General features: G+C 40.7%; 3 protein-coding genes across 11 annotated transcripts in view; all 3 read left to right on the top strand.

Annotated features, from left to right (window-relative positions):
* Window positions 1-186: 186 nt before the first annotated feature.
* Window positions 187-8585, top strand: ptdss1a (phosphatidylserine synthase 1a; the record flags this gene model as incomplete). The annotated part of the gene is given in 12 exon segments (XM_035672989.1): window positions 187-278; window positions 707-751; window positions 838-962; window positions 1083-1241; window positions 1517-1668; window positions 2261-2402; window positions 4693-4805; window positions 4943-5008; window positions 5331-5430; window positions 5879-5947; window positions 6765-6831; window positions 7020-8585. Coding segments are annotated over 12 exon segments (1225 nt in total), but the record flags the coding sequence as incomplete, so codon positions are not given.
* A 295-nt stretch (window positions 8586-8880) lies between these two features.
* On the top strand, window positions 8881-11495 carry LOC118336326 (E3 ubiquitin-protein ligase NHLRC1-like). Of its 4 annotated transcripts, none has more exons than XM_035672945.1 (2): window positions 8881-8925; window positions 9409-11495. In XM_035672945.1, the coding sequence occupies exon 2, from the start codon at window positions 9440-9442 to the stop codon at window positions 10682-10684; it is 1245 nt and encodes a 414-aa protein (XP_035528838.1). In that variant the 5' UTR covers window positions 8881-8925; window positions 9409-9439; the 3' UTR covers window positions 10685-11495. The 4 variants fall into 4 exon arrangements, with proteins under 4 accessions (XP_035528838.1, XP_035528835.1, XP_035528837.1 ...); XM_035672942.1 differs by having other exon boundaries at window positions 8884-9023; XM_035672944.1 differs by having other exon boundaries at window positions 8886-9023; window positions 9412-11495.
* A 423-nt stretch (window positions 11496-11918) lies between these two features.
* The window catches only part of kif13a (kinesin family member 13A), a 45457-nt gene continuing 43930 nt past the window's right edge, over window positions 11919-13445 (top strand). For 4 of the 6 annotated variants that reach the window (XM_035671963.1, XM_035671959.1, XM_035671960.1 and 1 more), the window contains exons 1-2: window positions 11919-12305; window positions 12564-12654. In XM_035671963.1, coding sequence (XP_035527856.1) covers window positions 12251-12305; window positions 12564-12654 — 146 coding nt within the window. In that variant the 5' untranslated portion in view covers window positions 11919-12250. The remainder of the gene's footprint in view (window positions 12306-12563; window positions 12655-13445) is intronic. The other 2 variants (XM_035671962.1, XM_035671961.1) reach the window with 1 other exon arrangement.

The following is a 13445-nucleotide window of genomic DNA, read 5'->3' as shown; positions in this document are numbered from 1 at the left end:
ACATATAATATATTAAGAACATATCTATATATATATATATATATATATATACACAAGGTAAAATGTACAGTTTTCTGTGTATATGAAGCATAGATTACTTATACAATTGTGTGTTTAACATATTCTACAGTATTTCTGCTGATATTGACTGTTCGTTGGGACATTGTGTGTTTACCCTGTCTGCAGAGATGATGGGAATCCTGACAGCAATCTCTGGGTGGGGCTCATCCTGGTCATCTCCTTCTTCCTTATCATCAGTGTTTTGGCATTTCCTAACGGTGAGCAAGAAAGGACACTGAAGTTATTATATTTAGTTTTATTTGAGTCTGTTTGCATAGCCCTCATTTAGCCTGAAGGTGTTTCACCAACAGACATATGTTAGCACAGTAAATAATAATGACTGCTTCACTTGGCACCCTTAGACAAGAAATAACCCCCCATAAGGACCCTTATTAAGAGAGGAATAAATAGAAGATAGATAAATAGGATAGATTGTATAAATAAAGTTTGGTCTTTATTGTTAGTCGGTTCTCACCACAGAGATTTTAGCTCTTTCCCAAAGCCATGAATCATATCTACCAGTGGGAATGGGGAAAGAAAGGTGTCCAGAGCAATTCATATTTGTGGCATAATAAATCATAAAGAAACGTGTGTCCTTGTTGTCAATTATTTCTCTGACATAGTATATTTATGTCCCTCACTATAGGTCCGTTCACCAGACCGCATCCAGCGATATGGCGAATAGTTTTTGGTGAGTATTGCTGAAAATTGGCGAAAAACAGTTTTTGTTTGGACCTTTTAGATTTCCCTTCTTAATGTCATCTCTCTGCTGTTAAGGTCTGAGTGTCCTCTACTTCCTGTTCCTGGTTTTCATCATCTTCCTCAACTGGCAGCAGGTGAAGCAGCTAATGTACTGGTTGGACCCGAACCTGCGTTATGCCAAGAGGGAGGCAGACATAATGGTGAGTGATGTGGGCTTACACAGGAAAATAATTCTCAGATTGATTTGCATGCAACAGTTGTGGTCACTACCAGCGGATTATCAATCATTGTAATGAGGCTATATGTGCTGCTCTCTGCAGGAATATGCTGTGAACTGCCATGTCATCACCTGGGAGAGAATCCTGAGCCATTTTGACATCTTTGCATTCAGCCATTTCTGGGGCTGGGGTATGAAGGCCTTGCTCATCCGAAGCTATGGCCTCTGCTGGACCATCAGTATTACCTGGGAGCTTACTGAGGTAAAGAAGCACACGCCAGACGAGGTTATCACACACTTAGCACTCTGTGGCCTGTCACTTTCTCTCTGTCTCTTTCTCTTTATGATGGAAATGTTAAGGACAACTAAGCTAGTCATGTAAGTGGTTTAAACAGTGGAAAATGATGGGGTTTTGGGCTCTTCTCAATCATTTTATGTAACATTTATTAAATGTTATACTAGGCTGAAAAGTTCACCGTTCTTCAGATATATAGATGACGTAGCTTCTCAAAGCCTCCTAATCTCCTGTTCCCACAGCTATTCTTCATGCATCTGCTGCCTAACTTTGCCGAGTGCTGGTGGGACCAGGTGATTCTGGACATTCTGCTGTGTAACGGAGGAGGCATCTGGCTTGGCATGACCGTCTGCCGCTTTTTGGAGATGAGGACCTACCACTGGGCCAGTATAAAGTATGAACTCGCAGTCTGGGAATGAACTGCATTAAAATTGTATCCAGTTTTGTGTTGATCTTAAGTCTATGCAAACAGTACCAGCAGAAACACACCCAGCTTTTGCATTTGTTTGTTTTTTAAGCCATTTATAGGTTGTGAAGTGGGGTTTAGATTCTAAGCCTTGTGCATGCATTTCATGGGATCAACCCTGATTTAGTAACAATACGTCTAATATAGTGGCAGTAAGACCATATGTACCTTGATTTAAACTGAAAGGCAAAATGTAGCCTGAAAGGATATCACAAGCTAAAGAATGTTTTAATCTTTATGCTTGATTATGTAAATTTAAGAAGTTTTCTTTATTGTGATCCCAATAAAAGGTAGTTTACTTAAGTCTATTGCACTGTAGCAAGCCTTTCTAGATACAATCTTATGATATAAAAAAAAATGAGTTTTGAAATATGATCTCACAAGTTCATCAAGGAAGAGTGCTTAAATGATTAATGTGATGGCATTACTTTCATCTGGCTTTGTCTACTGCAATAACACAATACTTATTGTAAATCTATCTGCAGGTCTTTGTAATCCTTCTCCTGTGCTTCTCATACAGGGACATCCACACCACCACAGGGAAGATCAAACGAGCCGTGTTACAGTTTACCCCTGCAAGCTGGACCTATGTACGCTGGCTTGACCCGAAGTCTTCCCTGCAGCGAGTGACGGGTGTCTATATGTTCATGATCATCTGGCAGGTGGGTCAGTGAGAAATCCTCACTCGCCATCTCATGGTGACTTAAGTGCTGACTTGGGATCATCCCACATGCTTTGCGTGCTAAATCCAGGCTAATCTAATTGCCTCCACCGTTGTTGAAATCTAAAACCTTGTCTCACATGGATCCATATAATGCACGAGTGTCCTGCTGTTTACATATTAACAGCTAATCCCATAAGAGTGAAAGACAGGCTGGATTACTTTGGACCAATTTATGGTAATGAGAAAACCATGGATGGAGAACTTGAGTAAGCTCTATTGCTCTCCACTGGAGAGTCAACTATGGCTGCCAAAGGTCTAGCCACTGACTGCTATGGCGACGAAAGCTGCTGTTTCTCTGATTTTTTTTTAGTGTGGTGATAAAACAAAATTGTCCACCCCTCTCTCCCTCCCTCCTTCAGACCCAACTCCCTTGAGGCTTTAAATAGTAATTACCAGTTTTTCGAGAATTAGTTGGGGGACCTGTTCAGCTCTGCTCAGCGTGGTGACAGTTTAGCGGCTCTTCACTGGGTTCGACCACACAGGCCCCAGGCCAAATGACTGAATAACATGGCAGCAGGCCTCCCTCTCATTATCTTCCAGTGCAAATTGGAGGGACTTGGACAGAGTGTCCCCAAAAACAAACTGCTAGAAATGTTGCCAATTTGTTAATCCAAGTGGGACTTGCATGGTTTGTTAGAGTCCTACCCTGTACCCAACGTCGTTTTGAGTAAGAACTACATTTTTGTAGAACAATTAATAGACTCTACATGGAGCATAAAAATTAGACGGGGCAAAAATATCAATCTGTAATCTTAAAGTTAAACTTGTATGGAAGGCAACATACTGTAAATTTCTTTCACATTTGTTGGCTCTGTCTAAATTTTTTAACAACAGGCTGAACTGGTTCACCTTTTCAGTGTGTCTGACTGTGATATAGCACTAATTAAGACGCACTGGCAATAGACAGCGAACAGCACACATCTAGACTTGTTGAAAACAGGTGTAACTAATAACATTAATGATGACTGCATTACTTGTAGGTTAGGCAGTTCCAGGGCCCTTGCCTTATGCACACAGTCTCACTGGCACGGCTCACTGGCACATGTTAGTGGAACAGAGCTGTCCATCAAATGTTATTGTCTACACCTGTGCTTGTCCTGCTGTGACATCAGAATGTCTGCTGTGAGAGAGATTTATGGTCCCAGACTGGGGCATTGCAAAGCCACTGAAGAGTCATCGTGTCATACAAAAGTCAGCTCATGACAGAGAAAAGAAAATGTATTCATAGTTTGAGAAATTAAAGATAGATATGCAATGCAGCTTATACGATCAAAGGGCACAACCGTGAAGAAATGATACAGTACGTGTAATTCCAGTAGGATTTATCAATTCCTTGTGTAAGCACACCTATGGCTAGCTTATATTTTCTAGCTTTAAGATAACATTAGCAACAACAATGAGCTCATTTTGTGAGATGTAACCTAGAAGTTAGAATAAAGTGTGTTAAAGCATTTGACTTTGTACACAATACACTGCTTTAACAATTTACAATTCATGGTTTCCTGTCACACTTTAATAGAATGCAGCCATTGTTAATGCCATTAGTAACACCTGCGCTTTTCTCACTATCCTAAGAGAAAATGACTGCGGGGAAAAAACAGCCTGTGAAAATAAATCTATAAAGTAGTTCATAAGTAGCAGAACAGTGACATAGTGTTTGTTGAGTTGGCTCTGAACTGTGGCACACTGGATTTGATGTTGACTTGTAACTTTAAGGGCGTTGAAGGGCATTCACATCTATATTGGGTGAACATAGTAGTAGTAGTAGTAGTAACTGTTTCCCTTTTCATATATACTGTACAGTACTTGTTTAACAATACGTTTTAAGGGCCAAACAGTCCAGTGTTCTTGACTGGCCAAGTTGGCTATCTGACCATGATACAACTGGCCATGTGCAAAAAAACACATGGCATGGCAAACAACAACATAACTATTAATATTTGGAAAAGATGTTGAATGAATCATTAGTAAGTAATACTTTATTTGGGATTATTTAGTCTATTAAATTCTTGCAACTTTTAATTCAGACACTCTGTGTACAAAAAACATATATATATATATGACAACTTACCATTATATATTATATATATATATATATATATATATAATATACATATATATATATATTTACTATATATATATATTATATAATATATATATATATATATAGGAGTTACACATGAAAATCTTCATTCTTCTTTTGCCTTACTTCCCTTCTTTGTCCATAGCTAACGGAGTTGAACACATTCTTCCTCAAGCACATTTTCATCTTTCCTGCAAGCCATGCTCTTAGCTGGTGTCGGATCCTGTTCATTGGTATCATCACAGCTCCAACAGTGAGGTAAAAACACAAAAGGCAACTTTATTAGTTGAGAAATTATCCTTAGAAACTGATGATGCCAGTTTTTTTAAATATATATATTGTATTTTGTTAAATGCTGATGTTTGCATTGTGTTTGTTTTTTTGTTTTGCTTCAGGCAGTATTATGCGTACCTTACAGACACACAGTGCAAGAGAGTTGGGACCCAGTGTTGGGTGTTTGGGTAAGTGAAACCTAATTTCAGGGCAACCTTTTATTTTCAAGAAAGACCCCCAGAATCAGTCGTACTACGCCACATGTTTATATGTAGGGCTGTAGTGTTCCTGTATCAGCCACAAGCAGTGAAGGCAAATAAAGGAGGTGATTTTGAATTATCTACAAGGGCAATAAATCTCCCTAAGCAAATGTTACTGTGTTCAGATAAGTGAAATATGCACTGCTCTCAGAGAAAAGTCACATACAGGCATATTTGTTTTGAGAAAGTTTACTGCATGTGGGTCAGAGGTTTCAGTTGTGTGTGTTGCTTTTTCTCTCCTCATTCACAGGGCAATAGCCTTTCTGGAGGCCTTGGCGTGTATTAAGTTTGGACAGGACTTGTTCTCAAAAACACAAATCCTTTATGTGTTCCTCTGGCTACTCTGTTTGGTAAGATCTGGATCACAGTGCTGTTGCATTTTTGTGTCAAAATGAATTTACTATCGTCTTCTGCAGTTAATAATTGCCTCTGTGTACTTTAAAATACATGAAATCGGGTGCCCGGTAAGCTCAGTCGGTAGAGCTGGCGACCCTGTACGATGCTGCAGCGGCCCAGTCGATCGACCTGCGCCCTTAGCTGCGGTGTCATCCCTCTCTCTCTTGCACCCCTTTCCTGTCTCTCTGCAGCTGTCACTATCAATAAAGGCAATTAATTTAAAAATAAATAAATAAAATACATGAAATCATGTGCCTTAACTATACTGCCAACACACCATCATTTTTCACATGTTTGAACATGAAAAACATTTTAACTTGAAAAACCTAATGTGCTGTAATGAATTGACTATGGATTCTCCATGAACCATTAAACCATCTCTGTTGTTTGTTCTGTTTTCAGGCCTTCATTACATTCCTGTGCCTGTATGGAATGGTGTGGGTTGCTGAAACTTATGGTCCAAGAGACAAGGTATGTTTGCTTTGTGTAACTGGTTTTTTTTTTTTTTGTGTGTGTAACAGCTTATAATGTGTTTGTTTAAAACCTTAAGGCAGTGACGGTTTACACACGTGTTAAAACAAACATGCATCTTGTTATGTGAATATCGCAGGAGTTTTGGTCACATGTCAGAATAATCGCCTTTTACATAAAAGTCAGCAATCTTACTAGGTTGGCCATGTCACATTTCCATAACACTTCTAAAAACTCACATATCTTGTTTACCTTATTAAGAGCACTTTGAGGAGACTTTAAGGATTTAATGTGAGTCCCTGTTCACTATGGACAGTAGAAAGCAGGCAGCTGGTATTCTCTCTAAGAAAGTATAAGATTGGTGAGAAAATGTTTTGTCGGGTCACTGTGAAAATGGAGAGAGAGCGTCCCTCACCCTCATGATGATCATTAATTAAGGCTGCAAACACAACAAAATCCATCATTGTTGCAGCCTTTCAGAAACCCTTCTCTTCTTCCTCGATATCATTATTGTCAACTCATCGCTGGTCTCAGCTGCTGCTCACGTATGAGGTGCCAAATGTTGCACAAGCATAATGGCTTTCTGTGAAGGTCCCATAATGTCTAAATAAAACTGCAGCAATCATTTACATAACACCTATGTCTGAGTAACAAAAAGGCCTTGCTTCAGTCGATAGGTGAAGACCCTCAGTGAATATTAACTTTCAGACCTTTTTCATCATTCAGTGTACTATGTTGCACGAGGTCGGTTAGCTGCTGTATGTTCCCTTTCCAGTTAATGGTATGTGTGTCATGTGTCTGACCTCTTCTCTCACAGAGCTTCTCAGAATGTGAAGACAGTAATTACGCAGAATCTGCTGACTACCTGTCAGAAGGATTTAAAGGTACAATGATTTTACTGTAATTGATCAACCACATTAAAACGGCTGAGAAAATTATACATTCATTTTCAACCGTAATCCTTTGAAAGTCTGACCCCTAGTGTTTGGAATAGTGCTTTACTTGTACTGTTTTTGTGAAAAGTTCAGTCACATCTTTTTAGAAACTAATTTCCAAGTGTTTCATGTTCCAGGAGAGACAGAGGTGGACAGCGACAGCCCTACAACCAGATGTAGAGGAAAGGGCTCAGGAAAGACCAAATCCATCAACGGCCTGGACAGCCAGTAGGAGTTGGAGTTAGAGGCTGGTGGGCGACTCCTGAACTCACTCCAGGAGCCAGGTGTGAAGGATCACAGGTTGAAAAAGGGGGTAAAGATTCAACCATTTCCTGGTGTAATTTAAGTCTAAAAAGCCCCCACCTACAGTAAAGGAGTAGAGACAGGAGAGACTAATCGGAAGAACAGGTCCATGCAGTGTTATTAGGAGTGCACAGAGGCAGGCTTGGACTACAGAGACGCACACTTAACTGAGTGCTGTAGTCATAAAAAAACAACTCCTAAACCACTGATCACAGGTTTCTGTGTGTGTGAAGAGAGAGAGAGAAAGAGTGGTATTTTGTGCGTGTGTGAGAGAAGGGCAATACAAATTGCCGATTCTAAATGTGACTGCATGATCATTGTAGCTGATAAACTATAATTTACAAACATTTATCCTATGATACAGTATATCATTGATGGTTAATGTACATCTGACTGGACTACATCAGCTTAAACTCCAGTATGTCGGTTCAACGCATTTCAATGTTAAAAGCCATTATGTAGAATCTATCACATTATTATGGAGCCTCTGTTTATAGCACAGAAAGGCTAAAGTCTTTTATTAGTATCTGTTATTGATTGTCTATTTACATCATTGATGTTCACACTTGTTTCGTGGGCTTGAATGTGGGCAGGATTTCAATGCAAGACAGCTTTAGCTTAGTATCAACTGAGGTTTGTGTTTGACCTGGAACAAAGCAAAGCACACAGTTTAAGCACTTTTCAGAATGTTTTCTTGCAAATACTGTACATTTTGTAATGTTTGAGTATTTTGTGAATCATTGTGACCTTGGGTGATTTTATTCTCCTGTCCATCTGTGGCTGCTATCATTTTTTTTTTTTTTTTTTACTGTACTGATAACGGAGGGCAATTATTCAAATTCCTGCATGTCCTGTCTGTGTGCAGGTGGCGTCGTTTTACTGTCAACCTTCTTGTTATTGCATATATTGCATTTGCATGGCTGTGTCAAATCAAATCAAAGTGTTTTAGTAGGAAAAGAGTAGTCAACAGTTCTATATTACACCACACACCAGGATGCCAGTATTGTTATTTTTATTTTTTTCACTGTAACATTTTAATTTACCCCTTGTGCCTCTTTGCATGTTGTTTTATATTCCCAACTTTTCTCAGTTTGTACTAAATTTGGGCTTTCTGTGTTTGATTCTTCTGTGCTTCGAGTGCTTTACTAAAGGTTTATTTTCACTTGCTCTGTCAGCATCATCTCAGTACAGAAATATCCATCATAATCCTCGACAATCCAGACGTTGACCTCTGTGGAATGGACCAGGCTCCCGTGCTACAGTAGACACTATAAATGGTACATTGTCTCTGGATATAGATGTCATTTGCCAAAAGCAATTCTGTCGAAAATGACTTGTGCTGTTCTTTTTCACTGTGAAATAATGACACATATTAAAATGTTTTACATTTCCTCTTAAAATCTTTGTGAGTTGTTATTGGGGATATTTGCCCTTGTTTTTTTTAGCGCTGCAGCGCTACACATACACCCTACTTTCAACAATAAATGCCTTTATTACTTATTAAATACATTTGTTTGTACTTGCCATTACATTAATGTAAGTGGGAGACTGTTAGAATACATAACAATAAAAAATCATGAATGACCTTGCTCAACCCCTGGAGAGCACCCTGCTGCAGTAAAGGAGTGCTGGATTGGCTGACTCAAGCACTGCCTGTCTCGGATCAGATTTCACACGGTCTGCACACCATGAAACAGACTGAAATAGCTGCCTCGTGCTGACCTACAACAAGGTTTTAAGGTAGGGTTGATGTTCCCTGGGAAAAGATACAGTCCTTAACATGAACAGTACTAGCATAGGTATATCTAGAAGGAGTTTTCAGCAGCTGTCACCCCACAGTGAGTACTAATGTACACCGTGACATCTCTCCTGGTGTTGAAACCAGTGATATACCTTTATGTTTTATTACCTAATATACATATAAAACAAGTAATTACGTTTTTTCTGCTGTTCTCATCTGCTGTGTGTTTAAAATAAAACCACTCAACCGCTACAGTTTGTGTGTAAGTTGATTTCCAGAGGAGGGCAGCAGAGAGCCTTACTGTTGTGCAAAAACGCCACGTGACCCTTTGGGCCTACAGCACAGGACATGAGTGTGTTGACAAAAATGTTGCAGTGCTCTGTTCTCATATTCCTCTCTTCATCATTCTCTCCATCTCACTTAAATCACCAGCTTTTCTTTTTTTGGTTTTTGTTTCCTGAACCTCCTGCTGCCTCTATCAGTAGGTTTAAAGGAAATCTGGATATTTGAGTCATGGCCATGAGTCCTGGTTCCCCAAGTCGTGGCAGCCTGAGTCCTGAGGGGATTCTGAGAGAGATCCAGATCAACTTACTGGAGTGTAAGGTCTGCTTCGAGAAGTTCAGCACTCAGCAGAGGGAGCACCGACCACAGAACCTTTCCTGTGGCCATGTACTCTGTCTGGAATGCATCACAGCTCTGTCCCACCCTCTCCTAAGGAAGCTGGAGTGCCCGTTCTGTCGACAGCTGTGCAGTGTTGACGGCACCTCCCACTGCCAGGTTCTGAGTGACCTGCAGGAGTTGTTGTTGTCTTGGAGTCCCACATCCTCTGCTACTCCTCACAGGGCAAAGGGAGGCCTAGGCTTGGCTACAGGTCTGACATCCACAGCTCTGCACCTCTCCACAGCTTTTGGTGGGTGGGGGACTCTTATCAACCCCTCTGGGATAGCTGTGTTGGGGTCTGCAGGGACAATAGTGGTGGTGCATGATGGAGAGAACAGGGTGGCGGTGTTCAGTCCACAGGGCAAGAAGCTGCACAGTTTTGGCCGAAGAGGACGAGCCATTGGTGAGATCTGTCATCCAGTAGATGTGGCGGTGAGTCCCTGTGGGTACATGGTGGTGACCGATGCAGGGGATAAAGCTGTGAAGGTTTTCACCTCCAGGGGGAACCATGTGTTGACGGTCAAAGATTCCTTCCAGATGCCCTGGGGTGTGGACACAGACAGCCATGGTGACATCCTGGTATCGGACGTTCAGGCTGGCACACTTTCTCAGATAAAAGTGGACTATACTCGTGGTCTCATCCTGGAGCATCAAACAGCCATTTCAGACCTAGAGCATCCAAAAGTAGTGGCCTCCTGTTGGGTAACTGGGAACACTGCAGTGATGGAGCATTTACCTGATGACACACATCCATCAGGGAGGCACCAACACACACGGCTGAAAGTGTTTTCAAAAGACTTCAACCTCCTTTATCAGACAGACAATTTTAGTCTGACCCTGCAGTCCATGGTGAGGTTGAACATGTCAGGCGTGGCCTTCGACAGAGATGGAGATGTGATTGTGATTGATTCCAATCACGGGATGATTTGGAGTTTGGGGAAGCTCCAGAATGGCCCAGTCCTGACTCCTCTGGTGGGAGACCACCTTATCCGCCCAGTTGGACTGGTGTCACTGAAGAACACGCTGGTCATTCTGGACAGTGGAGATAATACAGTGAAGATTTATTCTGCTAAATCTGATGCTAGACCCGTCTTATAGCTCATGTATAAACAGGTCTAGAGTGGACTATGTGAAATGTAGTTTTTTATATTATTAAGTGATGAGGTGATCTGGTAATACTATTTATAAATATGAATTAGTTTTACATTAAAAACATTTTTCCATTAAAAATTATAACTGTAAATAAAATAAAATGTGTGTTAGAGGCTACTGTAAGCTTTGTTGTACACATACATACATAAAATCTATGTATATGCAATTATTATGCAGTTATATCAAACTAATGTATTTGTCATTGTTGTTATTGTTCTGGTTTTGGGAATAAAATTGTAGTATTTACAAAATCTAACTACTTCCCAACCAGAGAGTTAGGACCTCCCAAAGAGGAGATCTTGAATAATTTGAGGGGCCACAAGACAATTAAAGGGGTAAGAAAAGAGAAACTACATTTTTTGGGATAATTTGTTTGTTTATGTTAGCTGTTTTCTTGTGAAATACTGGATGCATTTGCCTTTTGAGGCCATAGAAATCCTTGAAATAAAACAATCGAAGAGGAGGAAGAGAAATCACTATTCACGTTCACAGGGCCATAAATCAGCGATGAGAGATTGAACAAATACAAATTGCTTCATTTTCATGAGGTGAAAAGTTTGGGAACTACTGCTAAACAGTGCTGTAGCTACACAGTGGATACTCAGGTATCTTCAGTATTTTACTTTCACATGGAATTTAAGTCCCCTAAAGCGCAATCTACATTTCATCTTACATTTCTTTTCAGTGGGGATATGTGTGATGAACAGACAAACATACAAGTAAGATACTTTGTGACATTAAAGAAATATCTAAATCATTGCCATGCTCTTTTTGGTTGGGTCGTCAATAATATGAGCTGTGGTGAGAAGTGTGGGGGGCATACTTGGACTCCTGCCCTCAGTGTTTATAAAAACCAGGCTACAGCCCTGCTGCTACAGTACATAATACAAGTGTTTAATATGAATCATCAGTCATACTAATAATAAGTTCCTTTACTTAAAAAATAAACAGTAGCTGAAACAATCAGCCTGTGTCAGAGAAAGACAGACGTTTTTTTTTTATGACTGTGTAAACTTCCTTTTTAATAACCCCTGTGCTCGTCATTCTGTCTTTAGATGATGCTTATCATTGGTGCATGTACATCAGCTTGTCAGACAGCCTAACATTTTTCGTCCACTGGTTATCCACCCCACCTCCTCTTCCCCGATAAGCGGCGCGGTGCGTAAATCCTCTCCCCCTCTCTGGCACAGCCGTCTCCAGTCTGCCAGAGGATAGCAGTCGTGCTCCCAGTGGAAGATGGCGGTGGGGATGCTGTCTGGGGCTGGAGCAGAGTGCTGGATTTGCACAAAAAGCGAACCCGGATGGATATAAAGGAGGGGGAAAAAATGAACATATTCCTATCTCTTTTCATCGAGGTGTGGACTCTTTTGTGGTTGTTTTAACTAGAGTCTGCTGCCGTTTCTTTTTTTTGTTTTTTTGGCTGGCAGAAATCCGGGCTTCTCGTCGGGGATTCACAGACTATACATTGATAGCTCGGCGCATAGACAGGGTGGGAGAGAAAAGTGGACGAAAATGTCGGATACAAAGGTAAAAGTTGCAGTGAGAGTCCGGCCCATGAACCGCAGGGGTAAGTGTTACAACCATGATTTCTGTTTTGCACGAAAAAAATAAACAAATCGCATTTCTGTCTCCTCGGTTTCATGCTACGTTATCATAAAGTTTTTGATTTCTTCGCCATTGCTGCTCTCAGCTTGAGTTACGAGCCTGGAGTCAGATTTGAGTAGCCTGAATAGGTTTTAAAGAAAGTAAAGCTCGGATTTGACTCTTTTTTTTGTTCACACCCCCGCATTCCGCTTTACTTTTCCCAACAAACTTCTCTCTACAGAAATTGAACTGAATACAAAATGTGTCGTGGATATGGAGGACAACCAAACAGTTCTACACCCACCACCTTCAAATGCAAAAGGGGAGAACAGGTAAACAACGCTGACACACACAGCCAGTGGATTGTATTGAATAAGAACAAAACAGCATTAATGCAAGCAGTGTGTAAGTGCAGTGAGCCTGCTGTAGCTGAGGCATCTTTTGCAGAGTTTAAAAATGTCTTTGCAGCACACATATGGGGGGGGGGGCTGGGTGTTTTGGAAATGCCTGTAGCTGCAGAAAAATGCAGACTGCACCCTTAGTGTAATAACTTTATCCCACCCTGGTTGCAATACAGTAAGAATAGCATCCAAGGTTAGCGTATAACGAGGTATCCGGTGAGTTCCTGGTATCTGAAAATACATCAGAACGTTAGACAGCATGATCCTGATACACAGAAGTCAGGATTTAACTTGCATGGCAAACTTTTATCTTGAATTCAAACTATTTATTGGCAGAAATGCCTGTAAATAATCGCAGTAGATGGACAGGAATACTGCTGCTGCTGCTGAAGACATCATGTCTGTCACCCACCTGCTTGCAACATGATATTATGTTATGTAATTCATGTGAACTTTCCAATACTAATCACCACAGTGTCATAATACATATACACATAATAAAATACCCTCCTATTTCGTATATCTGAGTTTAAAGCCTGTGGCGGCGGTTGAGCGAGTTTGACACATGAAGATGCTTATTAGACAGAACAGATTAATGTCGAGCCCCAGGGTATCGGCGTAAATCTCCAGTGTCAGAACTAATTCAACGTATGTGGCGTCCAAAGTATTGCCGACCCACAGCGTGTCTTTTAGATGATGGCAGGATGCTGCACACTTTATCC

This window comes from Morone saxatilis, unplaced genomic scaffold (genome assembly GCF_004916995.1).
Source record: "Morone saxatilis isolate NCDOM2014 unplaced genomic scaffold, NCSU_SB_2.0 Contig24, whole genome shotgun sequence".
Lineage (NCBI taxonomy): Eukaryota > Metazoa > Chordata > Actinopteri > Moronidae > Morone > Morone saxatilis.
This window is presented reverse-complemented; position numbering and strand designations above follow the sequence as displayed.